Source organism: Electrophorus electricus, chromosome 20 (genome assembly GCF_013358815.1).
Source record: "Electrophorus electricus isolate fEleEle1 chromosome 20, fEleEle1.pri, whole genome shotgun sequence".
NCBI classification, from domain to species: domain Eukaryota; kingdom Metazoa; phylum Chordata; class Actinopteri; order Gymnotiformes; family Gymnotidae; genus Electrophorus; species Electrophorus electricus.
In genome coordinates, this window is record NC_049554.1 from 11,674,279 (window position 1) to 11,689,000 (window position 14,722).

A 14,722-nucleotide genomic window follows, 5' to 3' on the forward strand; every position below is an offset into this window, starting at 1 on the left:
TGGTTTTTTCTTCTACTGATCATGCATCGGTGTGCATTTCACAAGGTCCTAGGGAAAGAATGTGTCCTACTTTACACTTCAAGATGACACAAGGCCCGTCTGTGGTCACGGAGCCCTTGTTGGTCAGGCCCTTTAATGCCCAAACTTCACATGAGCAACTTCAGTCATAAAAAGACAAATGGAGGATAATTGAGAGAAAAGGTCTGAACACGGATTAAAGTGAGGTCATTTCAGCCTATACCGCTGAGACTTTATTTCCCAGGGACTGAACAGTGCCACGTAAATGTATGGAAGCTTAAATGCATCACTGTCTGAAAGCAACCGAAAAGAACAATCACACATAAAAGTTAAAAAGTCAACAAAAAAAAATTCATATTTGGCAATAAGCTGATTTGAAAGAGGTCTTTAACTCTGTTATGTTTAGCACTTATCTGTTATGATTAGGACTGTTGTTACTCTGAGCAAAAGTGTGTGCCTGTGGAGTTCTCCCTTACGGTTCCCGCACGGTTCCCATTTCTTCAGACAGATCCACAAAGCACCCAGTATTATTCCATAACCTTTTAGCATCGCCTTTCTGTCCAAGTCCAAACAAAGTGTAATTTCCACTTTTAAAAGTAAATTCCACTGGATGGGTGATGCAAGACCAGAGGTGGGTAGTACATTTACTCAGTTAAGTTTACTCAGACTTCCCAGGATGCCGTACACCTCCCTGCAGAATGTAAATTAATAAACAATCTTTTTCACTTGCGTTATTTCCCATGTTGTTCAACTAGTTTTGCCACCACCTGGCTTGTCAAGTGTGGGAGATTTACGGAGATTGGAGAACCACTGAGCGGCACATCTACCCGAGAGTAAAACAGTCAACCAGATAACAGGAAGTAGACCCGCACACATCACAGGGCAATATTTGTGGGATGGAAGAACCTTTGGGAGCAGCATGTTTGCAGCTGATTGTATTTTTATCAAGCAAAAGTAGAAACAAAAATGACAAGAAATTGTATATAACATTTACGAGACGTAAAATGTAAAGCAATGGATTTACAAATGCTGCTTTCTGAATGCTGCCCTGTATAGTTGGCCATGGGTGAACAGCAACCACGACATCTTCTTAAGCTCCGCTACAGGAACTCATGCTGCCTCTGTACTTAGTGGCATGGTAGATTTTGCAAATTGCATGCGTTTTGTCACATTTTCTGCCTCGCTTGAATAATCCTAAGAGTCGCCAAACATTTGATTTGAAGCCACTTGGTGGAATGTCCATGACACACCTAGACCCACTGGGGGAGAACTGCCCACTGACAGCAGTGCACGATAATCTGTGACACACCTAGACCCCTGCAAGAGAACTGCCCACTAACAGCAGTACAGATGAAAGCACACTTAGGAAACAGTTTAGGGAGTCTACTAATAGTTATATATAATTTTAAAAATTGGATTTTACAACTGCATCTCAAGTTGTAACAACGGTCATCACATCGTGAAATTCAATGTATCTACTTCCCCTTGTCACTTTGTCTTGAGCGATGAAGAAATAATCCTTAAACGACACCATCATAACCATATCCAGTATCTTTATTTTTTAACATCATTTATGTGACATCAATTAAAATGACATTAAATGAGGAATTGTACATCACTTGAAGGCAACAACAGTAAGTTTTACTACAATTAATTTGAAGATAAATTATGTTTTGGACATTTGATTTGAGAGCCAATTAAGAACCGACTACTTGAGTAGTCCTTTACTTACATTTATGGCATTTAGCTCATGCTTTTATCCAAAGCGACTTATTATGACTGAGTACAGCTTGAGCAATTGAAGGTTAAGGGTCTTGCTCAGGGCCCCAACAGTGGCAACTTGGCAGTGGTGGGGCTTGAACCAGCAACCTTCCGATTACAAGTCAAGTACCTTAACCACTGAGCTGAATTTGCGTCTACCCACCCCACGAGGGACAAACAGTTAATCTTACATGTGGCCACGCCAATCCTTACACCTGACAACCTCGAAAATGGCCCCCAGTGATGAATCTGAATCCCAGGGCTCAACCATAAATCTTTCACATTTTCTACACCAGTAAGAGGCACGGTGTGGACACATGGACGCGCGCAGTCCAGAGGTCCTGCGCTGTGGGTGACGTCCACCAGCCTCGTCTGTTCATAGGCAGTAACGGGTGGTGGGTTTGTCCGTCACGCTCAGATTTGCGTCAGGTTCCTCCCATGGTTTTGTATAAAGGTTGCCAAAGGTTGGGAAAGAGGTAGCGATTTACGCAGTTTGATGAGAAAAGGAAGAGGTCGATGGAAGGAACACGGTCCGAGCTCAATAGGAGCTCATTTAGCAGAGGCTGAGGGAGGAACGATGCTTTCACGTTGGAGCGAATTCAAACTTCCTACCTGAGCTGCAGGTTTAAATGGGGCTGATGGTACAAGTGGCCACGCATGAAGCTTTAAAGGCAGCTCCTATTAAATAAAAGAAACTAACGAGCCTGTTCAAGCTGCAAAACAGGCGCACATACACATCAGAGCGAAAAGGCAGTTCATGATATCCAACCGCAAGGACAAAACTGACATCAATAACCGCCATCGTCCGAAAACGGCCGCAGTAATGATGCCATCACAACAGAAATCAATGCTGCCCTTCGAAGCTTACAGAGATAAGCACTGAGTAGAGAGGCATGGTGGGAAATGGTGCACATCAAGCTGCATTCAGAGAAGAGAATACAAAACAGGAAAAAGAAAAAGGCTTTGAAGTACAGGGGGGAAAGAAAGATATGTAAGAAAATCAGGAGGAAAAAAAAAAAAAAAAACACAAAAAACATCAAACCCGAATCAATATTGCCGCAAGACATGAGTTGGCAAAGTTCACGCCTCGAATTTCCTCCGCCTTGCCGCGTTAGAGGAGACCCATGCCAGAGGCGACAGCTCCCAGCTCTGAATCCGTCAGCGTCAACAGAGCGTAAATATTACGGGTGTTCAATCATCTGCCCTTCCAGAACCACCCCTGAACTCGTGAGGCACGGGGGAAACGATCAGGCGCCAGCAGCGGCCGATCGCGCGACTGGACGAGGCGGTTTTCAGGGGAGCCAGTGTGGGTGGGGTGTGGGGGTGTACGCCAGAGAAGCACCCTGCCGGAATAATCAGGGTTTAATCAAGCAAAGCGGCCGGAGGGAATGACAGAGGGAGATGCAGAGAGAAGCTGGCAATCCCTGCCCGAGTGCTCTCCCTTGATCCCAAAATGACCCTGGTTATAAAGTACGAACCTTAAATACTCCTGTACATCATAAAAGGTCATTACAGCAATATGTGGAATTTCTGGAATCTTTCAGTTTGCTTAAGGGTATTTGATTATTTTAAAATTACTTGTCAACAATGTCAACAAAGATCGACCTGCCAAAAGAAATGTATGGTAAAATAAAATGTAAGTGCTGAATGTCTCTAGCCAAGATGTTTGCACATCTTGGGCCTCAGAGGTGCAGATGTGCAGACACCACTACGCTCTCTCAACAGTCAGCATCTTCTCCTTTTCATTTTAATCACCAAGATTGAATCCTCAGGCTCCAGCCCATTATCACTTAGGCTTGTTTGCAACAAACAGACCGCCATATTGGCCAAGTTCCTGGAAAAGTCAGACCGAGAAAACACAGCGATCAAAAACCATGGGGGGAAAAGTACTGGTTACAGCGTTTTCTTCTCGGCCCTGAGTCTTTCTGATCTTTACACTCAATGCTGGGGTAGCTGGGCCTTCCTTCAAAGAAATCAATATCCATCTGCATTCCCCCCCCGGATGACACCATCATCCATCTCCATCAATTTTGAGGATTTTACAAGGTCACCAATCCAAACAGAGCAGCCACCTTCTCCTCATGGTTGGTAAACAAGGGCGGGTTCACACTGTTTGCAATGATCGCACCACGGGCTTTGCACAATGCACTTGCTCTCTATTTGATGCTAATTAATCGAATGTCTCTCAATCTATACTGTTTTGCTGGCAGCTGTGAAACGATCAATAGGAAAGTTCCAAAGGTTTCAAATGAAAATGAATGTAATGCATACATTAAAAACTGTTTCCTCTAGCTCTGTTGAGGTTTACATCACGAAATTAGAGTTTCTTAAAAAATGAAAAATCATTTTAAAAAATGACACACCTGTGAGTGATTTTATGGATAGGTCCTAGTCAGAAAGCCATAGCTCAACTTTAATGTGGGTTGTGAAAGAGCTGATTTGTTAAATCACCATGCATTATATATATCACCATACGCCATACCAGGCATCCCTCCTTAACAAATTAAACTTTGTCTCCCCCTAGTGGCATTTCATAGAAAATTACCAACTTCATTTTTTCCAGGTGGAAGCAACTTTCATAGGGTTACGGTTTCTTTTTCCCCCCCCCAACTCTTTTTCTGGAATATTATTAAGCACTGATTTGAGAATAAAGTAAGAACAGTAAACAGTAAGAAATGACTTGTCCAAACCTTTTAGCGTTTTCTTTATATGAGAAAGCAGGCCTCCCAATCTCTGCAGGTCAAAGTAATCCACCTTTCCATTATAGAACATCTGAGGGGGCACGTAGGCTTCTACCTCAAACACAAATCGGAAATTACACATTACTGCAGTGGTGAAAACCATGAAGTATAACCTACAGCATCTTGGCGCTTTGACGGTCTCAGGGTCTTGCTGACAACAAAGCATTTGTGAGCCACATTGTCAAGAACAGGATACGGCCTGAACGAGAGGCAGTAAAACTGGCAGGACGAGAAGCAACTTCATCCTGTTTACTGAGTAGTCCTCTCCCTTGTGCTGCAACAGTAGTCTAACTGAGCTTGGCTTCCTATCCGTCCCTCAGCTGGACAACGAAAATGGCCCGAGACATGTTCATTGTGTGTAAGGGGCAAGTGTGTAGTGTGGGCGTATGTGTGTGTGGGGGGGGGGGACACATTTACCTTCACTATTGATGGAACCTGGGATCTTGGGTTTCCCCTCATCCCAATAGCTCCTCACAGCTGTAATCAGGCGGTGCAAGAAACACACCATATATTCAGGCGGACATAACACCGTGGGGTTCTAAAGGGGTGGAAGAGAGAGAGAGAGAGAGAGAGGTGGGGGGTGCAGATAGTTAACTGACAAAGGAATGATTCCTTCTTGCAGACTAAACTACTTACTGTTTACTGTTTTTTTGCTGTCTTGCTCGAAAAGGAAAGGACTACATCTTTCAAAAAGAGCCCAGTGGCACCAAACAGCAAGCTAATATGCTTTCTGTACCTCAGAATGACAGCAGTATGATAAATTGACAGAGTTTGAAGTCTACCTTCAACTATGCAACTTTCATTCTGTTAGGGCACCCTCAGCTGCAAATGAATAACAGAGTAATAGTCTAAGTCTAAGAGGTATGCACCCTCACCTCTCACCCCCGCCATTTTTTTTTTTTAATTATTATTTGAAATTATGTGATGGGGTCACTGTGGTGTCAAACAAATGACATGAATCAGACCAGCAGCTTTTCACGGGGACAGATATAATACCAAGAGAAATAAGAGCGAGAGAGAGAGGGCTCCTCAGTCCAAAGAGCCGGCGTGCCGTAATCACCTCAGAACTAGACTAAAACAGGAAATGGCTCATGACATCAGTTTTTGATTTACTGACACCATTATTCCTGGTAGCTTGCGAAGGCATTAAACATATGTCATAACAGATTTACGTTTCTTCAGACGATAGCATTGCTAAAGAACACTTTACAGAGCCTTACAAATCTCCTATACTTAGACTACGCGGAGCACATTTATATACTATGCATACGTGCAGCCTCGCAAACCTTTGAAAGCCTGACGGCGTGAACGTTCAGCGCGTTGCCTGAGCTCTTACCCCTCGGTTGCTTGCGTTCTCCTGGAGAAACTTCCGGAACTTGTTAAGGAAGATGTATCGTGAGGCTTCTCCCTGGAGAGACACCAGAACCAGAAAAATACAGCAGCTCGACAGAACCAGACAACTGCACACACGTGGCAGACGATTTTTGAACACCGCGCCATGATCTGAGGGTAAGGAAACAGCTACTTTTTTAGCCAAGTTTGAAACAGCATTTCACTACAACAACAGAGCAAAGATAGAGGCGAGATGCTCTGTGTGAAGCACAGCTGTGCTGGATGACAGCACAAACGTGTCTAGACATGGCCGCCACACCGTCGCTTTGTCTTTGTTGTTCAGCATCAGCTTCAGGATCTGAACCTGTAGCTCCTCAACCACTACACACACACACACACACACACACACACACACACACACACACACACACACACACACACACACACACACACACACACACAGCAGTAGTGAGTTACGACAATTACAAAAACCCCACTCTGAGCTGCCACTGAAGGGGGCGTTTCGTACCCTCAATCCTTTTCTTGAGTCTCTGGCAGCCGCGCTCGTAGGCCCGGCGCCGGAGTCGCTCCTCAGCGCTCTCATGCCTCTGCTCCTTCTCGTCCTTGCCCTGGACAGCGAGGGAGAACATCACCGCAGCACATTAACGTCCCACTACTGCCCCTCGCTTCGACTAGTCTGAGGTTAGCCCTTCCCGTCGCTGGGACATTTAAGAACCAGACTGCATGTTTGAAAAAACATCAGACACAGCTACAGGGGAAGGGAGCTTGTTGGCTTTATTTAACTTTAACTTTTCGTACATCGACGTTAGAGGTTGCTTCAGACGACACGGAACAACTTTCTCCAGAATGCATTTAAACTGGATTGTTGGGGGCTTACATATTATGCTACTATCGCACGGCGAGCACAGTTGTGTGGGAACAGAGAGGGCTCTTTGCCGAGCCGGGCCTGTTGCGCGGTGAGCACTCACCTCCTTGTCGAGACGCGTCGGCCACCACGTGGTGGGGATCAGCTCCTCCAGGCCGGCTTCCTTCACCCGCAGGGGCGTCTTGATGTAGAAGAAGACGACGGAGCGCAGGACATCAAATGTGAACTACGCTAAGGAGGTTTCCCGCAGCGTGGCAAATGGAGAACCACAGTTTTAGCATTGATTGACGAATTAGGCTCATTCGAAAAACTGCTGCAAATAATGTCTTCAATTCCATCTTCAAGTCCATTCCAACAGGTTTTTACTAAATCTAACATTAACTGTTTTTCTTAGCCTGTGCTAGAGAAAGGATATAAAACATTGCTGAGGAGGTATTTTCTAGACTTCTCGTGACGTAGAATAGCAGTCGTCAAGCGCAGGTAGTGAATCTACATGGAGAAGAAAATAATATAATGAATAATGTACATAATGAATGCCACAAAATATTTATAATAACCACAATTAATAAAATGAAGACCATCCTGGATGTGGATTGCCTCTTCAAGTCAGTAGTAAAAAAGACATGTCACATTTTCAAATCAAAAGTGTCCATTAACATACACATTTCAAAAGGAGTTAGGCAACTACACCCAGTGCCTTACTGAAGCTATATTGCTGACCAAGAAGTCTTCCAAAACTCTCCCAATGAACTACAAAAGCATGGGGCAGGCATGCAGTGCCTTTGATGTATGCATTCACAATATGCTCTGTGAAGGGCTGGGCTTTTGAAAAGAAATCCATTTCCCACTATGCACGGTTCATAAAGGTCATATGCTTTCTTAGCCAATCAGAATATGGTGCATACTCCTGAACCTGAAACATTAGGCAAGATCATACAAACACACTTGCTTTGGCTAATGTAACATTGAAACAGACAAAGGCTTCTGCATATGTTATCACAGAGATTCACAGACATTACAGGAACATATTTAGTGTCTTGCACACACTTTCTACATTAAACAACGAAACTGTGTGTTTCACTGGGTTTCGTCAGACCATCTCACACTAGTTTGAGGTCTGTTTCTCTACTCGGTGGTGTGTGGGGCGGTGCCCTGGGGGGCTCAGGGCCGGCTTCGGGTGCGGGGCGCTGTTCCTCCTACCTGGAAGCCCAGGTCGGGGATGATGGGGGAGAAGCGGTAAGCCCTCAGCAAAGACATCATTAACTGCTTCAGGCACTCGCTCGCCTCAAAGTCCTGCCCACAGAGAGGAGACAAAAGACAGAGAGAGTGCAGAGTGAACAGCCTCTTTCAATTCAAAAGACGTCAACAATCGTGGGGATCTTATCATCATATTTTGTTATTATTTTTCTGTAACGGTAATGTTAAAACATGCCATATAAACTCTGCTCGCCACCCACACCTAGCTTGAGCCTGCACTCACTGGCTATCTATTTTACAGAGTACAACTCCAGCTCATCTCTTGGCATGCAGAATTTATTGAAACCCTCTCCCCTCCGCCCAACAGTGCTGGGCTGAGAGAGGCAGAGCCATACATTCGACTTGTAAACTTGCAGTGGGGTTTCTAATAAAGTTGTAAATTATCAGGTACAGGGCTGCCAGGATGTTTACAATTCCAACATATTTCCAACACATTCTTAACTTAAAGAAAACATTTCATACTGATATCTAGATTTTTTGAAAAGGAAACTACTAAGCTCAAGACTTCTCTCAAATAATAAAATGCATTTTTACGAATAGAAATTATATATGATTTATATATATTCCCTGATTTAAATTTCCACAATTAATTTTTTTTTTTTAATGTATGTAATTGAATCAAAACACATGACAGCAAAATGCTGAAATGCTGCAAAAACAAAAAAACCTATTACTTAGAAATAAGTCATCTATATGCATACTAATAAAAACATTTTGTTTTGGCAGCATTTCACATAGAATTGAAAGGAAATTGGTGTAATCTGTCCTTACAATCTACTAATAATTCTAATAATTCTACTTATAATTCTGACAGAGTGCTAATCAGATACAAGCATTTTTTGTTAACATTTTTATAGACTACATTAAGCTTATATTGTTTCAGAATAAAATAGCTAATATAAAGGACAGAAACAGCTGGCACAATTCTTTTGCATTTTTGGTGGGTTTATACTATAGGAGTAATGGTTTTTCTATGTAGACAAAATGAGGACGAAAACATAAAACCCCTACATAATTAAAGCCTTTTTATATTGTCCATCTGTATTCCACACAGTGCGTGTTGCCCACGTGTATTACCCCCCAGTGTGTGAGACAACGGATGATTCATAGCTCTCTGTAAACACTTCTCACCTCCATAAGGAGCCAGAAGAGGTCAAGCAGCTGCTGGATTAGAGGGTGTTCATCCACAGAGCCACCCCCCTCAAGAATGCTCAGCAGGAAGTTCATCAGTACATCTTCTACCAGGTACACTTTACACTGCAACACACAAATTACACATCACTTAAGGAGGACTAACTAAGTGAATCTAACCACTGTGATATGCGCCGTAACATACTCACCATAAGAGGAGCAAAGTGGTTGAAGATATGTGCAAGGGTCACCAGGACGGTTGGCTCTCCTTGAAGTTGCCAAGAGGCACTGTCCTTCTCAGTGAGCTTCTCCTCCTTAAAAAGAGCACCAAAGCAGTGTTTCCCAACAGAGAAATATAGAAAAGGAAAACTGATGCACGGGGTGCCTGTCTACACTCGGGGAGAACGTTGCTCCAGAGGGTTCAGCCGCACCTGTGGGTCTATCCCAGTGCATAGCACAGTCTTCATGTAGCCCAGCAGCCTGTTGGCTTTGGTGAGGTCAGTGGTTGGTGGGTCCTGAAGAGGAAGGTAGCCTTCCACAGGGTACGTGAGCGGCTGCATGGTTAAGGAGCTCCGAACCCACAATGAACTCATTTTAACATTACGCACCACATAATGCTTAAAAACACGGTGAGATGCAGAATCAACAGCGCAAGCAAGGGAAGGATATCTGAGAGGGCGGCTGCCGAAGTTGAAGGCCACAGACTCTTTGAAGGAGAGACTGATGGCCGGGAAGTAAGCTACACCCGGACCTGTCTTGATATTACTGAAAGCTGTACCAAGAGACTGTCCGTTCCTTAACATCAAAAAGCAAAAGGAATTTTACAGTGATGTGGAAGGACGCGTGTAATTCATTGAACTTTACTGATATTAGTATTGATGGTGAGGTTGATAATGATATTAGTCATTGATTGAAGACAAATGCATGCAAACAAAAACCTCCAAATTAAGCTAAACTAAATCAAAATAACAGTTGTAATTAGATCGAGCTTACTTACAGACAAAAAGTAATAGTCCCTTCATCAAGGTCTATCAAACAGCTAACAATGTCCCCTGCTGCCCAGGACTGCAGGGAAAACAAATATTTTGGCAAACATCAGAAAAAATTAACTCCTACACCTATGGTTAGCACCTTTTGCATGAAATTGTTCAGTCAAGCAATTGAGAGACACTATGGGCTAAACCCACAAATGGTTGCGTGTTCTCACCTTGCCATAGTTAGTGGTCGTCACATTCCATTTCCTGACTCTGTTGCCATCATAGGCGTATGAGTCTGGAGTGTCGCCAACTCCCTCCTGAAGGAAGAATTTGTAAGAGCTGTAACATGACGCCCCGGTAACAGAATTAAAGTCTGATGAACAAAAACCTATGATTATGTTTGAATGACTGAAACCTGCTTGGGCAAATCATATATATTCAATTGGTTTAAAAAAAAAAAAATCAAAAACACAAACACACAACAGGAATGCACTATAAAATCTGTGATAATCAGTAATAAAAATATATGTCTTGCTTTCCCAGGAATAGGTCAGAATACTGTGGGAGCACTACTGGTCAGTCTTAGATGAGAATACTAGTTTTGCCAAATCTGGCTCAAAACAGAACAGTACAGACCACAGAATCTCTCAATCATCATCGTCATCACCATTATCAAATGACACAAGGCAGTGCACCAGCCAATGAGGCATCTGCAAAAGTGTGCTGCAGTGCAGACTCAGACACACTGAGCATGCTGGCACACAGGCAAAAGAAGCACAAGCAAGCTAAGTAAAAGCCAGTAACAGTACAGCTCTAAACATGGACGTACCTCCTGGTTAAATCTGCAGTTCAGAGTACACCAACCGATCTGCATCAACCCTTGAGAGGAGATAAGCACCTCGTACTCCCATTTCCCTGAAAATGACCAACATTTGTTTTACAAATTAGCAAGACAATATCCTGAAGCAGTTTTAAGAAAGTAGATTTCATTGAAGAAACACAGAAAAACAAAACTGTAAGATCTATTGTTGTTATAAAGCAAAACTGTAAAATTCATGGTTGTTATAAAAACGTGTACCTTTGAAGACACAGGTAGTAGCCCTTATCGAGCTGAAATTGCTATGGCCAATGACCTTGGGTTCAGGAAGATAGAAGGATAAAAAGTAAGCTATCTAAGAACCGTAACACAGTTTGTCGCTCTGATATATGTAGCTATTAAAACTGACACACTGTGATGCTATCTAACGCAATCACAGATACAAAGCGGAATTTCAAACAGACATGGTTTCCACTCTGAGTCAAGACTTTTCTCTGACTTTCACTGACTAAAAATTTGAATTTCAATGACCTACAACAAATGAGAAAAAGCTGGCTTTGTTAAAATAGTAAGCAAGCATTACAACTGCTCACATGTGAAAATATGACATTGACATATGACAATATGACAAGATAAATGGCAACTTAAAAATTAAATATGCTTTAATCAAAAATCCTTGGTATTCCAGAACTTGACCCAAAAAATGAACAAATTCCCTGACTTCACAAATATGGATTTTTTTAAAATTCCATGATATTCCAGAAATTTCATGACTAGTGGGAACCCTGGACAGATGAGTACGCTTACCCCCAAGAGATCATCATCTACAAACAAAAGTCCCTCAAATCCACTGGTGTGGTCCAGGACAACAGTAGACGGGCCCAATCGCCCTTCCACTTGGCCTATGAAGAAAAACATAGCGAACAGGCTATAAGCAACATGATCAAACACCATTTACCAACAATCAAAGGTTAATGAAGTAGATTCAAGCAAAGCCTAATGCTTTAAAAACAATTCAGTCAGGGTAATCTATGAGAAACAAATGATTACCCTCTAAACATGTCCATGGAAAGTGGCATTGCAGCAGAGCACATTATTATTTATTGAGAGATATGACAGACCACAAATATTTAGCATGAAATGAAACTGTACATATACTACAATGTGTGTGCAAATACTTTTGGAAATACATAAATAGTAGAAAGACACGAATTCAGGGGCCTTCAAGGCTAAATGTCATAAAATGCTTTTCTATGAAGGAACACAGCTGACACAGTTTCACTGTAACTGCAAACTAGTGTAAACAGAAATGTTAGCTAGAGTTCCCTTTGATAACATACTACATGCATGTTTTTGATATGCTCATTAACTTAAGCCAAGTTTGAGCTAGAATATGTTGTTTCACTGTAATAAAGAATTAGAATTTTGTATATTGTGCCATTGCAAATGAGTAATGGCGAAGGCTATTGCTTCATTCACTTTCATACAAAGTCTGCTCAGTCATTCTCCAACATCCCAGGTGTCAAAAGAACAGGCTCAAAGCTGCAATGGCAAGAACTCTGCAGCTGACAACGTGTTGGTGTTTGGAAGGAGATGTACATTAGAGCTCTGTCTCAAGCTGTTTTCAGTACAGATTTTTTTTTGCATGCATCTGTGTTCTAATTGGTAAATAAACATTAAGGAGCAATTTGCCTCAACTAACTAATGCCTAGCCAAAAAAAAAAAAAAAAAGCTTTCTTATCTGGATTATGTGATAAATAAGCCTCAATCACAGTAGAAATAAGGATTAAGGATATCTTCACTCACATATAACCCAATGCAATGCTCCTAAGGTGACAAGATCATGATATACTAATATTACCATGCTGTTGTGGGGAATATGAGGTGGGGGAGTATGTGGGAGACATCTGAAGCTGACCTGTGCTGTCATCCGGAGGTTCGTCCACAGACAGCAGTCTCTCCAGGTGGGCCCCAAGGTCCTGGAAGCTTAAGGGTTTTCTGCAGAGGGACGGAAGGGGGAGAATAATAACAACAACAACAACAACAACTCAGGCCAATATGTCCCCTGAACAGCCACCCGGCAACAGGTAACACATCAAAACAACAATGGTGTCAAAGAGGTGCCTACACAATGGACAAGAATAGGTCATGTTTACATGCTGAGGCTAGATGCATGGGTTGGAGCGAGATCGCAATAAACAAACAGACAATTCTATCTGCAGATTTTAATATATTCAGTGCAGAGCATACATGCAGCCAGAGTAGCAGAATGCTGACACAACCCCTCTGCACCAACCTGATAGTTCCACAAAAACAAACTAACAACAGAAGGGGTAGGAATGAGCTATTTTAAGACATCTTATAGACCAAATCCTGAAGAATATCACAGGTAAATATTTGAAGGGTTTTTCTCCCTTCTCCCCAAGTTTTTTTTTTTTTTTTTACCTTGACTATGAGAGAGGTGCTATATAAATATATACAAAATAAATCAATAAAATACTTTACAAAGCTACATTACAACAGACACACGCATGAGGGGAATTTCATAATTAGCAACCTGTTTTTGTGGGTCAGCTTTCTTCATCCTGCCATTACACTCTATCTATAGAGCTGCAGCAGTAACATGAGCTTGGCTGGGGGGGAGCCACTGATGTGCTGGGCCATGAGTCACCCCCAATCTGCATTATACCAGTATTAGCTCTTGGTCAGCGTGATGTCTGGACGTTCTATCCCTTTACAAACTACCAGTTTGGCTAGTGACCATCAAGCTACTAACACTTGCTGAGGAATAATTTAACAAGAATTGCAAACTCACATTTTGTGAAGAGCCTGGGCTTACTATTACATTGTGAATACTTAGAATTTCCAAATAAAACTAAATTTAGACAGGACAGTGCTTGCATAACACTTGTGCGCTGCACAGCGAAACATATTGCAGCAAGTAGAAAAACAGATCTGAACTGCCTGTTTTGTTGCATGCAGCGTAAGCAGTCCAGTTTAATGACACAATCGAGATAAAACAAAGGCTGGAGAGAAAGGTTTCAGACGCAAACCTGTAGGCAGCTGAGGCAGGCCCGTGCTTAGAGCAGGCAGGGAACACATGGTGCAGGTAGTCACTCAACAACTTCTCATTTACAATACCTGAAATACATCCAAAAGACCTGTTCACTTTTGTCATCCCTGTTCTGGTTTTCACATTACTATTACCTAACTATTACAATTGCATAATCACTTCATGGCGTAGTGGTGTCCAGTCATGTCCAAAAAATAATAATTTTGTTTTTCTGGGCAGACAACTACAGTAAAGCACTGCTCCTGTGCTACCAAAATCAATATCAAGTGCCTTGAAATACTGTAATATTACAAAGGTTTTTTGGGGCACCCCAGATGTACCATTCCTCTTACCAGTGACTTTAGGCACATCTGTATCAGATGCCAAGCGGTAGTTTCGTCGGGACAGGACTGTACCGCCCCCCTTTGAGTTCATGCTGAGACCTTAGGTTGGGGTAGAGTTCTTTGAGACACATACACATTACACAATTACCCACAGAACTGTAGACACAGCCACAGGACAATACACTGGCACTTGCATTACTAACGTGTCGTGAGGATAAAGGTAATAACTATCAGACAACTCAGTGAAAAATGAGGCTCGTAGGTTGCCATTCAGTCTTCACAACAAAATGTTTAAGAATACTCAATGTACCAGGAAAAGAGGACAATGTTGATGTGTACCAAATATTTGTCATATTCCACAAATAGAGGATGACTGACCATAAACAAATAAGTACATAAATAAAAC

The 14,722-nt window shown here is 42.4% G+C and overlaps 1 protein-coding gene across 5 annotated transcripts in view; it reads right to left on the reverse strand.

The window, feature by feature from the left end:
• The window catches only part of LOC113572382 (E3 ubiquitin-protein ligase RNF123), an 89,738-nt gene that overhangs the window by 74,004 nt on the left and 1,012 nt on the right, over positions 1 to 14,722 (reverse strand). For 3 of the 5 annotated variants that reach the window (XM_027001883.2, XM_027001882.2, XM_027001884.2), the window contains exons 2-21: positions 14,326 to 14,434; positions 13,974 to 14,061; positions 12,839 to 12,918; positions 11,728 to 11,822; positions 11,182 to 11,236; positions 10,933 to 11,018; positions 10,334 to 10,420; positions 10,124 to 10,191; positions 9,796 to 9,921; positions 9,558 to 9,672; positions 9,336 to 9,440; positions 9,127 to 9,252; positions 7,939 to 8,031; positions 7,154 to 7,227; positions 6,842 to 6,959; positions 6,382 to 6,481; positions 6,172 to 6,233; positions 5,857 to 5,928; positions 4,938 to 5,058; positions 4,470 to 4,571 (exon numbers count right to left, since the gene is read on the reverse strand). In XM_027001883.2, the coding sequence (XP_026857684.2) occupies positions 4,470 to 4,571; positions 4,938 to 5,058; positions 5,857 to 5,928; positions 6,172 to 6,233; positions 6,382 to 6,481; positions 6,842 to 6,959; positions 7,154 to 7,227; positions 7,939 to 8,031; positions 9,127 to 9,252; positions 9,336 to 9,440; positions 9,558 to 9,672; positions 9,796 to 9,921; positions 10,124 to 10,191; positions 10,334 to 10,420; positions 10,933 to 11,018; positions 11,182 to 11,236; positions 11,728 to 11,822; positions 12,839 to 12,918; positions 13,974 to 14,061; positions 14,326 to 14,407 (1,855 nt within the window). In that variant the 5' untranslated portion in view covers positions 14,408 to 14,434. The remainder of the gene's footprint in view (positions 1 to 4,469; positions 4,572 to 4,937; positions 5,059 to 5,856; positions 5,929 to 6,171; positions 6,234 to 6,381; positions 6,482 to 6,841; positions 6,960 to 7,153; positions 7,228 to 7,938; positions 8,032 to 9,126; positions 9,253 to 9,335; positions 9,441 to 9,557; positions 9,673 to 9,795; positions 9,922 to 10,123; positions 10,192 to 10,333; positions 10,421 to 10,932; positions 11,019 to 11,181; positions 11,237 to 11,727; positions 11,823 to 12,838; positions 12,919 to 13,973; positions 14,062 to 14,325; positions 14,435 to 14,722) is intronic. The other 2 variants (XM_035520577.1, XM_035520576.1) reach the window with 1 other exon arrangement.